General features: G+C 46.8%; 1 protein-coding gene across 1 annotated transcript in view; it reads left to right on the top strand.

Annotated features, from left to right (window-relative positions):
• Positions 1-15,339: 15,339 nt before the first annotated feature.
• The window catches only part of LOC140489130 (uncharacterized), a 15,311-nt gene continuing 9,588 nt past the window's right edge, over positions 15,340-21,062 (top strand). Inside the window, exons 1-4 of the mRNA XM_072588364.1 lie at positions 15,340-15,392; positions 17,894-18,078; positions 20,144-20,151; positions 20,642-20,871. Coding sequence (XP_072444465.1) covers positions 15,340-15,392; positions 17,894-18,078; positions 20,144-20,151; positions 20,642-20,871 — 476 coding nt within the window. The remainder of the gene's footprint in view (positions 15,393-17,893; positions 18,079-20,143; positions 20,152-20,641; positions 20,872-21,062) is intronic.

The raw sequence follows: 21,062 nt of genomic DNA, 5'->3' as shown, positions 1-21,062 counted from the left end.
CATTCCTGAAGAAGGGCTCATGCCCGAAATGTCGATTCTCCTGCTCCTTGGATGTTGCCTGACCTGCTGCGCTTTTCCAGCAACACATTTTCAGCTCTGATCTCCAGCATCTGCAGTCCTCACTTTCTCCTCGTAGATAAAGTGGTCATGAAGGCATCCAGCACGCCAGGGCATTGAATGTTAAAGTTGGCAAGTTATGTTACAATTGTACAAAACTTTAGTTAGCCCATATTTGGAATATTGCATGCAGTTCTGGTCACCACACTACCAGAAGGATATGGATGCTTTAGAGACGATGCAGAGAATGTTTGCCAGGATGTTGCCAGGTTTTAGTAATGAGGAAAGGTTGGATAAACTTGGATTGTTTTCACTGGAAAGATGGAGGCTAAGGGGATGGCCTGATAGATATCTACAAAATTATGAGAGACATAAGTAGGGTGGATCATCAGAGGCTTTTTTTCCCAAGGTGGAAAGATCAACTATAAGAAGGCACAGGTTCAAAGTGAGAAGTGGAAAGATTAGGGGAGAAATGAGGAGAAATTCTTTCACCCAGAGGCTGGTGGGTTTCTGGAATGCACTGCCAGTGAAGGTGGTGGAAGCAGGCACATCAGCAATGTTTAAGATGTACTTTGATCGACACATGAATGGGAGGCAAACAGAGGGATAGAAACCATGCATGGGCAATAAGTAGCAGGTCTAAATAAGGAATAGGAATCAGCACAGGCTTGGTGGGCCGAAGGGCCTGTTCCTTTGCCATATCGAGCTGAATTGGAAAAAAATTGAATTTGATTGAGCTTTGTAATGTTTGAATAATTTTAAATGAATGAAATATGCATGGAACTTCATCTATTATATTCAGTATGTTACATCAACAATATATTTTTTGATATGGACAATATGTCATGCTTTCCAGTAACTATGACACTGAACTGGAACTTAACCTCGAATACTGGATTGTGGTGTTCTGACAGATGATCAGAAGACAGTCAGCTCCCCAAGTTTGCAGATGTAATTCAATGCATTTCCTCATTTTCTCGAAGTTTTTAATTACACTTAAGCTGCCTCTGTTTGTGCATACTGAATAAAAATATTTGAACACACCTGTTGCAACTGGTACAAGAACAGATTTCCTATACATGCTGGTTTATATTATATAAATTTATCCCCGTGTAAAGAACAGTTTTAAAAGCTCAACAAATAAGATCCACGCGGGCATGGATACTCAGTAACAAAGGGCTCATTCTTCCCATATTTTAAGTATCATTTTGTCGGGTTTCATGAAGGATTTCTCTCTATGAGGCCTGGTGAGTATTCTTGCAAAACTGTCCCAAATTTTCATCATTAACTACCTGCTGTGTCTCCTCTTATCTGGCACTGGTCACATTTGCTCACTGACTGTAGCAAGAGGTACTTCTCACTGCCTGACTATCCTGTCATTGATGCCGTTTAAAAGGCTATTGCATACTTGATCAAGCACTGGTAGACCACAGCTACCCTGCAGGATTGCAGACATTCACCCTGGGCATTGCCAAAGAAAATTGGTCCCATTTTCTGGGCATGGACCTGGAGGTTTCAGTGGACAGAGTACTGTAGTGCAGAGGAGGGGCACCCTTCTCCTTCAGGACCAACGGAAGAGACCACACACAAGATCCTGCCAGCCTGGTCTCAGGTCTCTACCTGGGTCAGCGCAGTCTCCACAGTCCAGAGAAACTCTGCAAACTAGGACGTCCAAGGACCTTTCAGTCTCCACCAGGCTAGGTGCTACCATCTGTTGTTTGCGAGGTCACACTCATTCTTTCTCTGTTACTAAACTCACTTCCCAACAAGGCACTTGTTCTTTTACTTTTACTATTGCCTGCAACATCTTCCTTCGCCTGCTCTCACCCACCCCAACCCTCCACAACCCTGCCTGGCCTCTGCACTGCTCACTCACTCATTCAGGACTTTTCCCCAACTTTTCCCTATCTGACCCAGCACTAACAGCTATGCCACCACTTTTATATCACTCTCCCTCCCATTCCAGCCCATAATATAGTCAAGGTGAGTCAGGAGAGCTGGGTTGGAACTGAGTATTTATCTCCTCACTCCCAGTGAAGAGAGGATATGGATTTCGCAGGCAAAAACTGGCACCAAGCGAAAAGTGATGACTGCAGATGCTGGAAATTAGAGTCAAGAGTGTGGTTCTGGGAAAGCACAGCAGGTCAGGTAGCATCTGAGGTGCAGGAGAGTTGACATTTCAGGCAAAAACCCTTCATCAGGAATGAAGCTATTAGCCGAGGGGCTGGGGAGATGAATGGGAGGGGGATGGGGCTGGGGGGAAGGTAGCTGATGGTGTGATAGGTAGATGGAGGTGGGGTAATGGTTATAGATCAGAGGGGAGGGTGGAGCAGATAGGTGGGAAGGAAGATGGATAGGTAGGACTAGTCATGAGGGCAGTCCTGAGTAGGAAGGTTGGATCTGGGATATGGTGGGGGAGGGGGAAGGGAAATGAGGAAACTGGTCAAATCCACTGATGCCATGGGGTTGGAGGGTCCCAAGGCAGAAGATGAGGCATTTTTCCTCCAGGTGGTTAGGGAGTAGCGATGGGGGAGGCCCACGACCTGCATGTCCTTGGCAGAGTGGGAAGGGGAGTTGAAGTGTTTCACTTCAAGTAAGAACCATTGTTCATTGTTGTGCCATTGGTCCAGTTCTCCCCACTGAGAATTTCTTGTTAACATACCACGACCTCTAACCCTTGGCAATAATCCATTCTCCCTCTTGCCTTCTGGGAGAGGGGAAGCAGCCCCAAGTCGTGGTCCACATTGGCACCAACAACATACATAGGAAAAGGGATGGGGATTTAAGGCAGAAATTCAGGGAGCTAGGGTGGAAGCTTAGAGCTAGAACAAACAGTTGCTATCTCTAGTTTGTTACCTGTGCCATGTGCTAGCGAGACAAGGAACAGGGAGAGAAAGGAGTTGAACACTTGGCTACAGTGATGGTGCAGGAGGAATGAATTCGGATATCTGGATAATTGGAGCTCATTCTGAGGTAGGTGGAACGTCTACAAAAAGGATGTTCTACACCTGAACCAAAGGGGTACCAATATCCTGGGGGGTAATGCTCTTCAGGAGGGTTTAAACTAATTCAGCAGGGGATGGAAACCTGAATTGTAGCTCCATTGTACAAGAGGTTGAGAGTATTGAGATTATAAATAAGTTTTCAAGGTTGCAAGAGTGTATCCACAGGCAGGAAGGTGGTTTGAAATGTGTGTACTTCAATGCCAGGAGCATCCAGAATAAAGTGGGTGAACTTGCAGCATAGGTTGGTACCTGGGACTTCGACGTTGTGACCATTTTGGAGACATGGGTAGAGCAGAGACAGGAATGGTTGTTGCAGGTTCAGGGGTTTAGATGTTTCGTTAAGAATAGGGAAGGTGTGGCATTGTTAGTCAAGGACAGCATTACAGTGGCAGAAAGGATGTTTGATGAGAACGTAGTATGGGCTGAGGTTACAAACAAGAAAGGAGAGGTCTCCCTGCTGGGAGTTTTCTATAGGCCTCTGAAAAGTTCCATCAATGTAGAGGATAGGATTGCAAGGATGATTCTGCATAGGAGTGAAAGTAACAGGGTAGTTGTTATGGGGAACTTCAGTTTTCCAAATATGTGGGCAGCACGGTGGCACAGTGGTTAGCACTGTTGCCTCACAGCGCCAGAGACCCAGGTTCAATTCCCGCCTCAGGCGACTGACTGTGTGGTGTTTGCACATTCTCCCCATGTCTGCGTGGGTTTCCTCCGGGTGCTCTGGTTTCCTCCCACAGTCCAAAAATGTGCAGGTCAGGTGAATTGGCCATGCTAAATTGCCCGTGGTGTTAGGTGCAGGGGTAAATGTAGGGGACTGGGTCTGGGTGGGTTGCGCGTCGCTGTGGACTTGTTGGGCCGAAGGGCCTGTTTCCATACTGTAAGTAATCTAATCTAATCTAAATTGCATGACTAGAATCGCTACAGTTCGTGTACTTTAGATGGGTCCGTTTTTGTCCAATGTGTGCACTAGGGTTTACTGACACAGTATGTAGCTAGACCAACAAGACGCAAGGCCACGTTGGATTTGGTACTGGGTAATGAACCAGGTCAGGTATTAGGTTTGGAGGTAGGTGAGCATTTTGGCAATAGTGACCATAATTTGGTTATGTTTACTTTAGTGATGAAGAGGGTTGGGTATATACCGCAGACCAAGAGTTATAGCTGTGGGAAAGGCAAGTATGATGCAATTAGGCAAGATTTAGGATGTGTAGGTTGGGGAAGGAAACTGCAGGGGTTAGGCACAATTGCATTGTGGAACGTGCTTAAGGAAGATGATCAGAGGACAAGAAAGGGTGGATATTGAGAGCCTTTTTCCTCAGATGGTGATGGCTAACATGAGGGGACAGAGCTTTAAATTGAGGGGTGTTAGATATAGGACAGATGTCAGAGATAGTTTTGTTACTCAGAAAGTAGTAAGGGCATGGAACACCCTGCCTGCTACAGTAGTAGACAGCAACAGTTAGGTTAAAATCAATGGGCTTCACTTTCGAGCAGGCTCCTTCCACACACTGAGGCATAATGGTGGGAAGGGGACGGGGGGGACGGGGGAGACGGGGGGGGGGGGACAGTTTAAGAAAGAAGCCCTTCTGAGGGTAGATGGTGGGTTCTCCAATGTGAATAATTTTCCATTTTTATAAATATATTTTCACTTTTTGCCATCAAATGTGCAAGCAAGACTCTGTCTAGCCATAATCACACCACTGAAGGTATAGAACCCATCCACCCTTAGCGCTACACAATGCTCAATGTGCAGGTAAATGGGTAAATGGCAGGTGATTTATACATTGAGCAAGAACTTAACACTTTGTGTTGGTGTTAAGTAGTGATGGACAAAGTGGGTATAGAAATGAGGGAGAAGCACTGTGATGTGCTTAAAGAAATTAGTAGAGACAGAGAGGAGGTTCTGAGTGACCTGGCAAGCTTAAAAGTAGGTAGGTATCCAGAGCGAGATGAAATGTATCCCAGGCTGAGGCAAGAGAGAAAATAACATGGGTACTGGCAATAAATTTTAATTCCGCACTGGCCACAATAGAGGTGTCAGAGGATTGGGGAGCATGGAATAAAACGAGGAAACTATAGACCAGTCAGTCAATCCTCAGTGGTGGAAAATCCATTGAAAGCAATTCTGAGGGTCAGATTAAATTTGCACTTGGAGAGGTAGGGATTAATCAAGAACAGTCAGCATGATTTTGCTAAAGGGAGGTCATGTCAGACCAACTTGATTACATTTTTTAAAGAGGTGACCAGGTGTGGAGATGAAGTAAATGCATGGAACAAAGTCTACTTGGACTTTATCAAGGCTTTTGATAAGGTTTTTCTCCCCACATGGAAAACTGGTAACAAAGCTAAGAGCCAATGGGATCCATGAAACTTGGCTAGTTGGATCTAGGATTGGCTGAGGGGCAGAACGCAGTGAGTGATGGTCAAGAAACAAAAACCGAAGTTGCTGGGAAAACTCAGCGCGTCTGGCAGCATCTGTGAAGAGAAACCAGAGTTAATGTTTCAGGTTTGGTGACCCTTCCTCAGAACTGATGATAGCTAGGAAAACATTGATTTATCTGCAGAAGATAGGGTGGGGGAGGAGAGTAAAGAGTAAATGATAGATGGGGATAGAGCCCAAAGGGAGAAAAGAACAATTGGACAGAGAAAGGAGTGGATAACAATCTGGCGGGAAAGGTGAATAGCTGTTAATGGGGACTGGGAGAATGGAATAGAGTTTTTACAGGAAACAGGGTGTGAGGATGTATAGTCCAGGTAGCTGTGGGAGTCAATGGGTTTATAGTAGATAACGGTGGCCAGTCTATCTCCAGAACTAGAAACAGATGTGTCAAGGAGGGGAGGGAAGGAGGCAGAGATAGACCAGGTGAAAGTGAGGGCGGGTTGGAAATTGGAAGCAAAATCGATAAACCTTTCCAATTCCAGACGAGAGGGAGGCAGTACCGATGATACCATCAGTATACTGGAGAAGGAGTTATGGGTTGGGGCCAGAATGGAACTGTTCCACGTGACCCACATAACTGGGGCTCATGCGGATTCCCATGGCGACCGCTCTGACCTGAAGAAAGTGAGAGGAGTTAAGTGAGAAGTTGTTGAGGGTGGGGTGAGCTCGCCAGGCAGAGGAGGGTGGTGGTGGCTGGGTGCAGTTCAGGCCTTTGCTCCAGGAAGAAGCAGAGAGCCCTGAGACCATTCTGGTGGGGGATGGATGTGTAAAGGGATTGTACATCCATGAGAAAGGTGACAGTTGGAGCCTGCAAACTGAAAATTCTGAAACTGGTGAAAAGCATCAAAGGAATCACAGATGTATGTGGGCAGGACTGCCCTGGCAGACCCATTGTTTCTGCCTGTTCCTGCCCCACAGGACTCATCTCTTCCCAACCTTGACTTGGTCTTTTCTCTCTGGTCCAGTCCTGTTTGTGGATTTTGGGAAGGAGGTAGAAGGGAGCTGTGTGGGGCTGGGGAACTATCAGCTTGGGGCAGTGTGGGGGTAGATCACTCGATGAAATGATGTCAGTGACTGTAGTTATTACAATGGCCTGATGTTCCATGGTGGGGTGGTGGTCTAGGGGGAGATAGGAGGTATCTGAGAGCTGGCGCTCAGCCTCTGTAATGTAGAGGTCAGTCTGCCAGACTACGACAGCACCACCCTTATCAGCAGGCTTACTAACAAAGTCAGGGTTGGCTCTAAGTGCACAGAGCGCAGTCAGTTTAGAGGGAGATAGGTTGGATTAGGTGAGGGAGACAGAGAAATTGAGGTGATCAACGTCATGTTGACATCTGTTTTTCAATGAACAGATCGAGTGCAGGTTAAAGGCCAGAGGGAGGGGTCCAGGTGGAGGGACAGTGTTGGAGCTGGGTGAAGGGGTCCATGAGATGGGGAGAGGACTCTTGTCCAAAGAAATTGCCACGGAGCTGAAGTCAATGGAAGAAGAGTTTGAACCATATGCCTAAAATTTGTTAAGGTGGGGACAAGAGGGATAAAGCTGAGACCTTTGCTGAGTACAGAACATTCAGCTTCAGAGAGTGGGAGGTTAGGAGGGATGGTGAATACCCAATAGGAGGTGGGGTTTGGGGAGGGGACAGAGTCAGAGGGAAGCAGAGGGGAGGATGGATCCAGAAGGCCATGGGTATCTCTGAGTTGTTGCATCTTGTGGGTCTTGATGCCTGAAAGGAAAAGAAAATGTTTCTTGTTAGTGTGGAGAATGAGCCGAAGGATGAAGTGGAACTGGGGCGTGGTGCAGCCCTGAGTCAGTGTGTTGTAGTGTTGTTGAAGAGAGGTTGAAAGTGGATGTATGTGACGCCACAAGGCACTGAGTGTGGATCTCAGGATACAGCAATAACAGCTGTATGTTGAACATTGAACATCACAGAGATCCCCATGATCCTGGGTGGATTCAAAACACAAGAGATGAAACTTGCGTTGGAATCCACGTGGGGTAAGTCTGAGCCATAGGAAGGCACTAAGAAATGTGATGTGGCCATGGAAACGAGTTTGAGCAAATACCTGGTCAAACACCAGGACAGACAGTGAAATTAATGTTGGTGGACAAGAAAAAAGATTGGAACAGAAATCCTGTCAGGGAGAGGAGTGATGTTCAAGAGTGTTTTTGTGACTGGAATCCTCTATCTGATGACATTCCGCAGTGATCGGTGTTGGGTCCTCTCTGATGGTGGTTTATACATATGATTCAGGCTTGACTGTAGGCAAGTTGACCAGTAAGATTTGAGTGGTGCTGGAAAAGCACAGTAGGTCAGGCAGTATCCGAGGAGCAGGAAAATCAATGTTTCGGCCAAAAGCCCTTCATCAGGAATTAGACAGGGAGCCTCCAGAGTGGAGAAATAAATGGGGGGGTGCGGAATGGGGCTGGGGAGAAGGTAACTAAGAGTGCAATAGGTGGATGGAGGTGGGGATGAAGGTGATAGGTCGGAGAGGAGGGTGGAGCGGATATGTGGTAAATAAGATTGGCAGGTAGGACAGGTCATGAGGATGGTGCTGAGCTGACAGGTTGGAACTGGGGTAATGTGGGGGGAGGGGAAATGAGGAAACTGGTCAAATCCACATTGATGTCCTGGGGTTGAAGTACTCTGAGGCAGAAGACGAGGCATTCTTCCTCCAGTTGTTGGGAGGTGAGGGAGTGGTGGTAGAGGAATCCCAGGACCTGCATGTCCTCGGCAGAGTGGGAGGGTTCAAATGTTCGGCCACAGGATGGTGGGATTGATTGGTGCGGGTGTCCTGGAGATGTTCCCTGAAGCGCTCTGCGAGAAGGCATCCAGTCTTCCCAATGTAAAGGAGAACGCATCGGGAGCAATGGATACAATAAATGACATGTGTGGAAGTGCTGGTGAAACTTTGATGGGTGTGGAAGGTTCCTTTGGGGCCTTGGATGGAGGTGAGGGAGGAGGTGTGGGCGCAGGTTTTGCGATTCCTGCAGTGGCAAGGGAAGGTGCCAGGATGGGAGGGTGGGTTGTTGGGGGGCATGGACCTGACCAGGTAGTCACGGAGGGAATGGTCTTTGCGGAAAGTGGATAGGGGTGGGGACAGAAATATATCCCTGGTGGTGGGGCCCATTTGGAGGTGGCGGCAATGTCGGCGGGTGATGCGGTGTATGCAGAGGTTGGTGGGGTGCAAGGTGAAGACCGGGGGGTTCTGTCCTTGTTGCAGTTGGAGGGGTAGGGTTTGAGGACAGAGGTGCAAGACATGGATGAGATGTGTTGGAGGGCATCTTCAACCATGCAGGAAGGGAAATTACGGTCTTTAAAGAAGGAGGCCATCTGGTGTGCTCTGTGGTGGAACTGGTCCTCCTGGGAGCAGATACGGTGGAGGCAGAGGAATCGGGAATACGGGATAGCATTTTACATAGAACATAGAACAGAACAGGCCCTTCAGCCCACGATGTTGTGCCGACCACTGATCCTCATGTATGCACCCTCAAATTTCTGTGACCATATGCATGTCCAGTAGTCTCTTAAATGTCCCCAATGACCTTCCTTCCACAACTGCTGCTGGCAACGCATTCCATGCTCTCACAACTCTCTGAGTAAAGAACCCGCCTCTGACATCCCCTCTATACTTTCCTCCAACCAGCTTAAAACTATGACCCCTCGTGTTAGTCATTCCTGCCCTGGAAAATAGTGTCTGACTATTGACTCTATCTATGTCTCTCATTATCTTGTATACCTCAATTAGGTCCCCTCTCCTCCTCCTTTTCTCCAATGAAAAAAGTCCGAGCTCAGTCAACCTCTCTTCATAAGATAAGCCCTCCAAGTCCAGGCAGCATCCTGGTAAACCTCCTCTGAACCCTCTCCAAAGCATCCACATCTTTCCTATAATAGGGCGACCAAAACTGGATGCAGTATTCCAAGTGCGGTCTAACCAAAGTTTTATAGAGCTGCAACAAGATCTCACGACTCTTAAACTCAATCCCCCTGCTAATGAAAGCCAAAACACCATATGCTTTCTTAACAACCCTGTCCACTTGGGTGGCCATTTTAAGGGATCTATGGACCTGCACACCAAGATCCTTCTGTTCCTCCAAACTGCCAAGAATCCTGTCCTTAATCCTGTACTCAGCTTTCAAATTCGATCTTCCAAAATGCGTCACCTCGCATTTATCCAGGTTGAACTCCATCTGCCACCTCTCAGCCCATCTCTGCATCCTGTCAATGTCCTGCTGCAGCCTACAACAGCCCTCTATACTGTCAACGACACCTCCAACCTTTGTGTCATCTGCAAACTTGCTGACCCATCCTTCAATCCCCTCATCCAAGTCATTAATAAAAATTACAAACAGTAGAGGCCCAAAAACAGAGCCCTGTGGAACATCACTCACCACAGACTTCCAGGCAGAATATTTTCTTTCTACTCCCACTCGCTGTCTTCTGTTGGCCAGCCAATTCTGTATCCAGACAGCTAAGTTCTCCTGTATCCCATTCCTCCTGACCTTCTGAATGAGCCTACCATGGGGAACCTTATTAAATGCCTTGCTGAAGGCCACATCCACCACATCCACAGCTCGACCCTCATCAGCTTTTCTAGTCACATCCTCAAAGAACTCGATAAGGTTTGTGAGGCATGACCTGCCCCTCACAAAGCCGTGTTGACTGCATTTAATCAAGCCATGCTCTTCCAGATGGTCATAAATCCTATCCCTCAGAATCCTTTCTAACACCTTGCAGACGACAGACGTGAGACTTACTGGTCTGTAATTGCTGGGGATTTCCCTATTTCCTTTCTTGAAGAGAGGAATTACATTTGCCTCTCTCCAGTCCTCAGGTACGACTCCAGTGGAGAGGAGGTAGGCTGGGAAGAAGTGTCATCCAGGTAGCTGTGGGAGTCGGTGGGTTTGTAAAAAATGTCAGTGTTGAGTCAGTCATCATTGATGGAGATGGAGAGGTCCAGGAAGGGGAGAGAGGTGTCAGAGATGGTCCAGTTGCCCAGTAAGTTCATGGTTATGATGGGATGGTAAATACTGAGGAGCACAGCCTTGAATTAGAAGGATATAAACAGGCTGGTTTATATCCCAGAGTACTTCAAGTCATGTCATTAATGTGCCAAACCCACACAAATCTGTTTCTAATTGTAACTTTGTAATTTCACACCAATATTACCCCATCCAGACATCTAAAAGTCCGTTACTCCCGAAAGTTCAAAGGGCTTTTAGATTGGATTTTAAATTAAGGCATGATCCATCCTCTCAGCTGTGCATAAAACATCCCATTACAAGTATTTCCCAGTTATCCCCAGCGCTTTGGGTTAATGCCTATCCATCAATCATATCACTTGAAGAGATCACTGGGTCATTATATTTTCATGCCTGCAACATGGTTTCTGTGTTTCCTAGATTACATCAGTGACTATACTTCAAACCTATTCATAGAGTCAGAGAGCTGTACAGCACAGAAACAGACACTCCAGTCCAACCCGTCCATGATATCCCAACCTAATCTAGTCCCACCTGCCAGCACCCGGCTCATATCCCTCCAAACCCTTCCTATTTATATACCTATCCAGATGTCTTTTAAATGTTGTAATTGTACGAGCCTGCACCACTTCCTCTGGCAGCTCATTCCATACACACACCACCCTCTGTGTGAAAAAGTTGCCCCTTGGGTCCCTTTTAAATCTTTCCCCTCCTACCTGCCTTCTAGTTCTGGACTCCCCTACCCTAGGGAAAATATCTTGTCTATTTATCCTATCCATGCCCCTCATGATTTTATAAACCTCTATAAGGTCATCCCTCAAACTCCGATGCTCCAGGGAAAACAGTCCCAGCCTATTCAGCCTCACCCTATAGCTCAAATCCTCCAACCCTGGCAACATCCTTTTAAATCATTGACTGTAAAGTGCTTTTGATGTCCTAATGATATGAAAGGTGCTGTATAAATGCATGTATTTCTTCAGTGTTTCACCTGCTCAATGCTGAGATGTTTGTTTTTAATATAATCAGAGCCACACCGTCACTTCCTTGTGTTTCTCCCAAATCATTCATAATCCTCACACTCATGACATTGAAACAGTTCCATGAGATTCTGCTCCCAAAATGTAAACATCAAGCACTGACTCATTGCTGTATTATCTGCACCCCAACATCTGGCAAAGTCTTGCAGTGAGAACTCTGAATAAATAAATTCCTTTGATAACCTGAGGTTAAGTGCTACTGCATGCATTAATTGAAGTACCATTGATGGGCCCAGTGGTGATTGATGGAGCCTGAGGATCGGCACCTTTGTCATTGGTTGGGTCTGGCGCTGGCGGCGGTGAAGTGGTAGCAGAAGGTCATAACCGGCACATTGGCGATGTGGGCCCAGCAACGAGAGATGCAGTTCCAATGTTGAGGGGTCCGGGACAGGCAGCGGAGAGGCAGTGGTGGAGGTGAATCGACCCAATGCTGAAAAGATGGTGTCTCAGGATGGGTAACTTTGGTGTTAGTTGGGTTCAGAGTAGATGGCGGTGAAACAGGACTGGTGCTGATCCAGGTCAGAACTCCAACTTAGGTGGACTTCTCTTTAAGCTGTATCTTTTTAGTCTTAAACTATCAAAATGACACTGGATTGTGGCAATGTATGAAAGCTTTTCATTATATTCTATTGTATTTCACACTGTAAACTACACATGACAACAGCATTATTCATTTCATAAGACTATAAGACATTGGAGCAGAAATTAGGCCACTCAGCCCATTGAGTCGGCTCCACCATTCTATCGTGGCTGATAAATTTCTCAACCCCATTCTCCTACTTTCTCCCTGTAACTCTTGATCCTCTTGATACTCAAGAACCTCTCTATCTCAGTCTTAAATATAATCAATTACTGGGGCTTCACAGTCTTCTGTGGCAATGAATCCCACAGATTCCCCACTCTCTGGCTGAAGACGTTTCTCCTTACCTCCGTTCTAAAAGGTCTTCCCTTTACTCTAAGGCTGTGCCCTTGGGTCCTAGTCTCCCCTACTAATGGAAACATCTTCCCAACATCCACTCTGTCCAGGCCATTCAGTATTCTGTCCGTTTCAATTAGATCCCACCCCTCATCCTTCTAATCTCCATCAAGCAGAGACCAAGAGTCCTCAAACGTTCCTCATATGTTAAGCTTTTCATTCCTGGGACCATTCTCATGAACCTTCTCTGAACACACTCCAGGCCCAGTACATCCTTCCTGAGATATGGGGCCCAAACCTGCTCACAATACTCCAAATGAGGTCTGACCATTCAATAAGAATGGACAGAGGCTAACCTGTAGTTAAGAACTGGGGAGTCACATCTCAATTGGGTGCAGAAGACAAGACTCTTAATCACTGCAGGAAAATCATTGAATGTAACGCAGTAGTTATTTCACAGATATAATTGAAATGTGTGATTTTAAATAAATTATATTTTCAAAAATCAAGACCATCCTCTCAAAATGCACTCTTAATGAAGAAGTGGTTCTGGATCTCCATTGTGTCCATTGAGGATATTGTGAATGAAGTCTCAATGACAGAATGGTATAACTGGTGTGGTACTGATCAGGGAAAGCCACCACTTACCCTCCTCTCAAAGAAAACCATTTTAGTTCAACATCATACACAGTGGATGCTTTTCAAGATTATTTTATTTATAGACTTTGACAACAACTGGCAGTACTTTGACATGTGATGATGAGCCCTGTCACTCTCCCTCCCCCACAGTTTTTGGGAGGGATCCTTATTGCCAGACCCAGTAAGATTTCTTGCCATTTCTTACCAAACTCACGTCATTAACTGAAAACGAAGGACCGCAGACACTGAAGATCTGAAACAAAAACAGAAGTTGCTGGAGAAGCTTAGCCATTCTCTCCTCACCTACACACTCACTGTTTCCCCCCTCCCCACCTCTAAATTCTGTGCCTGTGCACTTCCCTCCACTTCACTTGGTGAAGGCTCAGCACCTGGAAGCTTGTGATTTCAAATAAACCTGTTGGACTATAACCTGGTGTTGTGTGACTTTTGACTTTGCCCACGACAATCCAACACCACTGCATCATCTCTGTCATTAGTATAAATACAGAAACTACAACAGAAATTGCTGGAAAAGCTCAGCAGGTCTGGCAGCATCTGTGGAGAGAAATCAGAGTTAATGTTTCTGGTCAAGTGACCCTTCCTCAGAATCCTAGAGCATTAATAGTACCTTTTCCAAGCTATCATCAGTTTTGAAGAAGTGCCACTGGAATTGAAACCTTAACTCTGTTTTTGCCTTAGAGATGCTGCCAGACTGGCTGAGTTTCTCCAACAATTTATATTTTTGTTTCCTTTCATTAACTATTTCCCCTTCCCCCATGGCATCACTGAAACCTGATTATATGCCCACCTCATCACATGCCATTCCCAGAATAACTCACCCTGACCAGGATATCTGGGATTTACCACCACGCCCTGCTCCCGTGCCATCTTTAAAAGCCCATGGTGTATCCAGACAAACCCTGTCAGTCCAGAGGCGCCCTGCCCAGTTCCTGATATTTACCCCGGATGTTACAGACTGGGGTGTATCAATGCCCCACACGGTGGGCAGGGACACAGAGATCCTGGGGGGGGGGGGGTGGGGGTAGGGAGCTGGTGCAAATACGGGGCGTTCTCTTTCCCAGGGGCAGCACGGGAGACCCCAACACCAGACCCTGATCTGGGCTGAGGGTTCCCTCCCCACCCTGGGGTTAAAGTAGTCTCAGCTGCCTGGAGGAATCGTGGCCTGTCGAGGAATGAGCTTGAGGGCCTTCCCCACTCTGCCAGGGTCAGTGTCACCATCTCTTCTCTGATTCCCCCTCACCCCTTCTCTCTCTCTGTGCCACTGTACCCACCTCCCAGAAAGGTTCAGACTCTCTCCTTCTCACTGTTCCCTACAAACTCTTCCACCCCATCGCTGTCACCATCCCAACCCTGCCACTCTTAACCCTTGTGCTGCTCACTCGCTCGGGGCACCTCCCCACTGGCACTGACAGTAACAGACATGTCACCCATTTCCCTCTCCCTCCGTTCCCGTCTGCCTTTCATTCCAGTTGTTAGGAAGCCCAGAGTGGGGGCAGCAGAAACACTCAGGAAATGCTGACCTGCCCACTATCTGTCTCCTCACCCCCACTGTGGAGGGCACCCTGACCCGGGAAGTGCCCCCAGGAGCTGATGATGTGCCACACTGTGTGCCAGGGTAGTGGAGGCTGGGCACAACTAACAAACATCATCCTGGGGCTGGGGCAGCACTAAACGGCACAGCAAGATCCCAGTAAGAAGCGCCTGATCATTCGGACTGAGAGCGGACAGTGTAAAAAGGCAAAGCAGGGGTCCGGTTGATCCATTCTTGGGGGTTACGCACTCGCTGGTTGATTCCAGTCGGGCTCTGAGATGGAGTGGGGGAGGTGCCCGGTATCCGGCTGTCCCCGTGGGGGTGGAACCCCCTTTATGCGCACACAGCCCCCCCTCCCTGGGGTAAGCGCTGACATCAGGCACCGGCAGGTCCGGTCCCCACAGCCGGAGGTCCCGGTGATGCTCAACCCGCTCCCGAAATCCACAGAGACACCGAGCTGGTGAGAACCTTTCCCCAGACCCGCCTCATCCCTCCCTCCCCTGATCCCTCTCGCTTTCAGGGGGGCTACCCCCAGATCCCTGAAAGTTTATTTCTTGAAAAATAAGGCAGGAAAAGTGACTGAGGTGTCAGTGGGGAAGCACTTTGGGGGAACAATTGGACAGTGGAATGACCTCAAAAATGAGATAACAGGAGTTCAGAGACAGTATGTTCCTGCTAGGTTTAAGGGCAGGCAGGTTGATATAGGGAATGCTGGATGGCTAGAGAAACCGAGGTTCTAGACAAGAGAACAATGGAGGCAAATGACAGGTACAGACAGCAAAGATAGAGTGAATCCCTAGAGGGGGATAACAGCAGGAGGAGTACACTCAAGAGGAAAATCAGGAGGGCAAAGAGGGGACATGAGGCAGCTTTGACAAATAGGGTTAAGAAGATTCCAAGGGGATTTTATACATACACTAAGGACAAAAAGGTAACTAGGGAGAGAATAGGTACCCTCAAAGATCAGCAAGGCTGCCTATGTGTTGAATCACAGCAGATGGGTGAGAAGCTCTTTTGCATCAATGTTTGCTGTGGAGAAGGACATGGAAGATGGAGAACTTGGAGAAATAAATGGTCTTATCTTGAGAATTGTCCATCTTACAGAAGAGGAGGTGCTGGATATCTTAAAATGCATAAACGTGGATATATCCCTATGACCTGATTAAGTGTACCCTAGAACTCTGTGGGAAGGTGGGGAAGTGATTGCTGGGCCCCTTGCAGAGGTGTAGTGGACAATAAAGAAGGTTACTTCAGGGTGCAAGGGACCTTGATCAGATAGGCCAATGGGCTGAGGAACGGCAGTTTAATTTAGATAAATGCGAGGTGCTGCATTTTGGAAGGGCAAATCAGAGCAGGACTAATGCACTTAATGGTAAGGTTCAAAGTTTGTGAGAAGATTTGTAGCTCGGGTGCTCGTTGTTGTGGTTCTGTTCGCCGAGCTGGGAATTTGTGTTGCAGACGTTTCATACCCTGTCTAGGTGACATCCTCAGTGCTTGGGAGCCTCCTGTGAATCTTCTGTGATATTTCCTCCGGCATTTATAGTGGTTTGTCTCTGCCGCTTCCGGTTGTCAGTTCCAGCTGTCCGTTGCAGTGGTCGGTATATTGGATCCAGGTCGATGTGCTTATTGATTGAACCTGTGGATGAGTGCCATGCCTCTAGGAATTCCCTGGCTGTTCTCTGTTTGTCTTGTCCTATAATAGTAGTGTTGTCCCAATCGAATTCATGTTGCTTGTCATCCGCGTGTGTGGCTACTAAGGATAGCTGGTCGTGTCGTTTCGTGGCTAGTTGGTGTTCATGGATACGGATCGTTAGCTGTCTTCCTGTTTGTCCTATGTAGTGTTTTGTGCAGCCCTTGCATGGGATTTTGTACACTACGTTGGTTTTGTTCATGGGCATCCATGAACACCAACTAGCCACGAAACGACACAACAGCTATCCTTAGTAGCCACACACGCAGATGACAAGCAACATGAGTTCAACTGGGACAACACTACTATTATAGGGCAAGCCAAACAGAGAACAGCCAGGGAATTCCTAGAGGCTTGGCACTCATCCACCGATTCAGTCAATAAGCACATCGACCTGGACCCAATATACCGACCACTGCAGCGGACAGCTGGAACTGACAACCGGAAGCAGCAGATTCAAACCACTATAAATGCCGGAGGAAAGATCACAGAAGCGCTTCACAGGAGGCTCCCAAACACTGAGGATGTCACCGAGACAGGGGACGAAACATCTGCAACACAAATTCCCTGCTCGGCGAACAGAACCACATTAATGGTAAGGTCCTAGGGAGTGTTGCTGAACAAAGAGACCTTGGAGTGCAGGTTCATAGCTCCTTGAAAGTGGAATCGCTGGTAGATAGGATAGTGAAGAAAGTATTTGGTATGCTTCCCTTTATTGGTCAGAGTATTGAGTACAGGAGTTGGGAGGTCAGGTAGCGGCTGTACAGGACATTGGTTAGGCCACTTTTGGGATACTGCATTCAATTCTGGTCTCCCTGCTGTAGGAAAGATGTTGTTAAACTTGAAAGGGTTTAGAAAAGATTTACGAGGATATTGCCAGATTCAGAAGGTTTGTGCAATAGGGAGAGGCTGAATAGTCTTGGGCTATTTTCCCTGGAGTATTGGAGACTGAGGGGTGAACTTACAGAGGTTTATAGAATTATGAGGGGTTTGGATAGGTTGAATCTTTTCCCCGTGGTAAGGGAGTCCAAAACTAGAAGTGAGAGGGGAAAGGTATAAAAGGGACCTAAGGGACAATTTTTTCACACAGAGGGTGGTATGTGTATGGAATGAGCTGCCTGAGGAAATGGTGGAGGCTGGTACAATTGCAACATTTAAAAGGCATCTGGATGGGTATATGAATAGGAAGGGTTTGGAGGGATATGGGCAAAGTGCTGGCAAATAGGACTGGCCTAATTTAGGATATTTGGTCGGCATGGAAGAGTTGAACCGAAGTGTCTGTTTCCTTACTGTACATCTTCATGACTCTAAGAAAAATTCTTCCAGCTCCCTGTCAGGTTCAGAAGGATTACCCCGGATCCCTGTCAGTTTCATGTGGACTTTCTCCCTGTCAGTTTGAACTTTGGGAACGGGAGCTTGATTGAGAAATGTAAATTCCTGGGAATTCACTGGAATTCAGTCAAATATATGTCCCTGTAAAACTGATGGTTAGTTTGAGAAAATGTAACTCTTTTGTTGTACATTAAATATTAATAAAAATAGTGAATAAATAATTTATATTTGTTTCCTTTCTGTCAAGTTCTGAAAAGAATGCCCTCGATATCAGATCGTATTTGTTTTATAATCTGTTGGAGGACATCGGGGCTGTGCCCACGTCGTGTGCTGGGGAGATGCAGCAGCACCTGTACAACGGTGACTACTCCCTCTTCAAAACGGCACCAATCTTTGAAAGCAATTTCATCCAGGTACAGTCAAACAGCACAGGTACTGTCAAACAGCACAGGTACTGTCAAACAGCACAGGTTTAGTGAACAGCATAGGTACAGTCAAACAGCACAGGTACAGTTAAACAGCACAGGTACAGTCAAACAGCATAGGTACAATTAAACGGCACAGGGACAGTCAAACAGCACAGGAACAGTGAAACTGCACAGGTACAGTCAAACAGCACAGGTGCAGTTAAACAGCACAGGAATAGTGAAACAGCACAGCTACAGTCAAACAGCACAGGTACAGTCAAACACCACAGGAATAGTGAAACAGCACAGGAACAGTCAAACAGCACAGGAACAGTCAAACAGCACAGGTAAAGTTAAACAGCATAGGTACAGTGAAACAGCACAGGAACAGTCAAACAGCACAGATACAGTCAAACAGCACAGGGACAGTTATACAGCATAGGTATAATCAAATAGCACAGGTACAGTCAAACAGCACAAGTACAGTCAAACAGCACAGGTACAGTCAAACAGCACAGGGACAGTCATACAGCACAGGGACAGTTAAACAGCACAGGTACAGTCAAACAGCACAGGAACAGTGAAACAGCACAGAAACAGTGAAACTGCACAGGTACAGTCAAACAGCACAGGTACAGTTAAACAGCACAAGTATAGTCAAACAGCACAGGTACAGTCAAACAGCACAGGTACAGTCAAACAGCACAGGAACAGTGAAACTGCACAGGTACAGTCAAACAGCACAGGTACAGTTAAACAGCACAGGAACAGTGAAACAGCACAGGAACAGTGAAACAGCACGGGTACAGTCAAACAGCACAGGTACAGTTAAACAGCATAGGTACAGTCAAACAGCATAGGTACAGTCAAACAGCACAAGAACAGTCAAACAGCACAGGAACAGTGAAACAGCACGGGTACAGTCAAACAGCACAGGTACAGTTAAACAGCATAGGTACAGTCAAACAGCATAGGTACAGTCAAACAGCACAAGAACAGTCAAACAGCACAGATACAGTCAAACAGCACAGGGACAGTTATACAGCATAGGTATCATCAAACAACACAGATACAGTCAAACAGCACAGGTACAGTCAAACAACACAGATACAAACAGCACAGGTACAGTTAAACAGCACAGGTACAGTCAAACAGCATAGGTACAGTCAAACAGCACAGGTACAGTTAAACAGCATAGGTACGGTCAAACAGCATAGGTACAAACAGCACAGGAACAGTGAAACAGCACATGAACAGTGAAACAGCACAGGTACAGTTAAACAGCAAAGGTATAGTCAAACAGCACAGGTACAGTCAAACAGCACAGGTACAGTCAAACAGCACAGGTACAGTTAAACAGCACAGGAACAGTGAAACAGCACAGGAACAGTCAAACAGCATGGGTACAGTTAAACAGCATAGGTACAGTCAAACAGCATTGGTACAGTCAAACAGCACAGGTACAGTCAAACAACGCAGATACAGTCAAACAACACAGATACAGTCAAACAGCACAGGTACAGTTAAACAACACATGTACAGTCAAACAGCATAGGTACAGTCAAACAGCACAGGTACAGTTAAACAGCATAGGTACAGTCAAACAGCACAGGTACAGTTAAACAACACAGATACAGTTAAACAGCACACGCACAGTCAAGCACCACAGATACAGTCAAACAGCACAGGTACAGTCAAACAGCACAGGTACAGTCAAACAGCATAGGTACAGTGAAACAGGGTGGTGTCTCTCCTAACAGATCTTGGCTTTCTCTCGACACCGGTGCTGTTTTCACCTCAGGTTTCCAGAATTTGACATGGTTTATATTCGCTCTGTTGTTTCAATGAGAGTTTAATTCTGGGAGTAACTGTTGAAGGCTCAAACAGTATTACTAAGAACATCCCAACTTTAAAAACAGGGGAGAGAAAGAAGATACTGTGATTGATGGGTGCTTAGTGTTGGAAGTTGCTGTCAAGTCTGTGGAGCGAGACAGGGGCCGGAACCGATCTCCACAGATACTGTCAGAACTGCTGAGTTTCTCCAGCAATTTCCGTTTTTGTTTCCGCCGTTTTTTGGTTTTGTTTTGCAGCCAGCAAGGTGGGTTTTAAATTCAAATAAATGTAAGACGCTGCAGGCACGAGGAATCTGAAATAAAGGCATAAAGGTGCTGGAGAAACTCAACAGCATTTGAGGAGAGAGACAGAGTTAACATTTCGGGGCCAGTCTGAAATGGTCCGGGGCAGGGTTTTCAGGAATAATAATGTCAGAATCCAAACCTGTTTCTCTCCAGGATGCTGCTGGAAATCTGCGGCCAGACAGTACAGTCACAGCTAAGGGTCACACACAAAATAACCCGAGAGAGCTGCGGATGTTGGAAATCCGACACAGGAACAGAAATTGCTGGAAAAGCTCAGTCGGTCTGGCCACAGATGTGGATATACAACAGACAGAACCCGACTGAAGCCTTAGACAATGTTTATAGAGAATGGAACGGTACCTATTGCCCCAGTCCTCAGTAAAATTCCAACTCTCTGGTCGGATGTGAAGTGCTTTGTAACTCAAAGGCAAACCCGCTTTGTTTTGGCAGGTTAGTAAAAAGGGTCACGTGAGTGACATCCATCATCGGGTTTCCATGGTGACGGTTGGTGTTTCCTCCACGGACCCCAAACTTTATATTCCGGATGTTTTGCTGATTGCCCAACCCAGTGACCGACAGAAACAGCTACAACTGCAGATCTTCAACAGGACTCCGCGGGAATCCCTCAAACCCCAAACCCGGGTCCACTCGGGTTCCTTTACCCCTTTGCAGCTCCTCAGGTAAGGCGTTTGAAGGGTCTCTGTCACAACCAGAATGTTAGGGTTCTGTGAAATGGGACCAAGGCGGTGCTGCTCGGTCTCAGCAAGACTGTGGAGAGTGGGAAACAAAGTTAATGATTCATCAGAACCGAGGGAGGATGGAAATGTAAGGGTTTGGAATGGGGGTGGGAACAGGGACCACCCCAGACACA

This window comes from Chiloscyllium punctatum, chromosome 18, assembly GCF_047496795.1.
Source record: "Chiloscyllium punctatum isolate Juve2018m chromosome 18, sChiPun1.3, whole genome shotgun sequence".
Lineage (NCBI taxonomy): Eukaryota > Metazoa > Chordata > Chondrichthyes > Orectolobiformes > Hemiscylliidae > Chiloscyllium > Chiloscyllium punctatum.
This window is presented reverse-complemented; position numbering and strand designations above follow the sequence as displayed.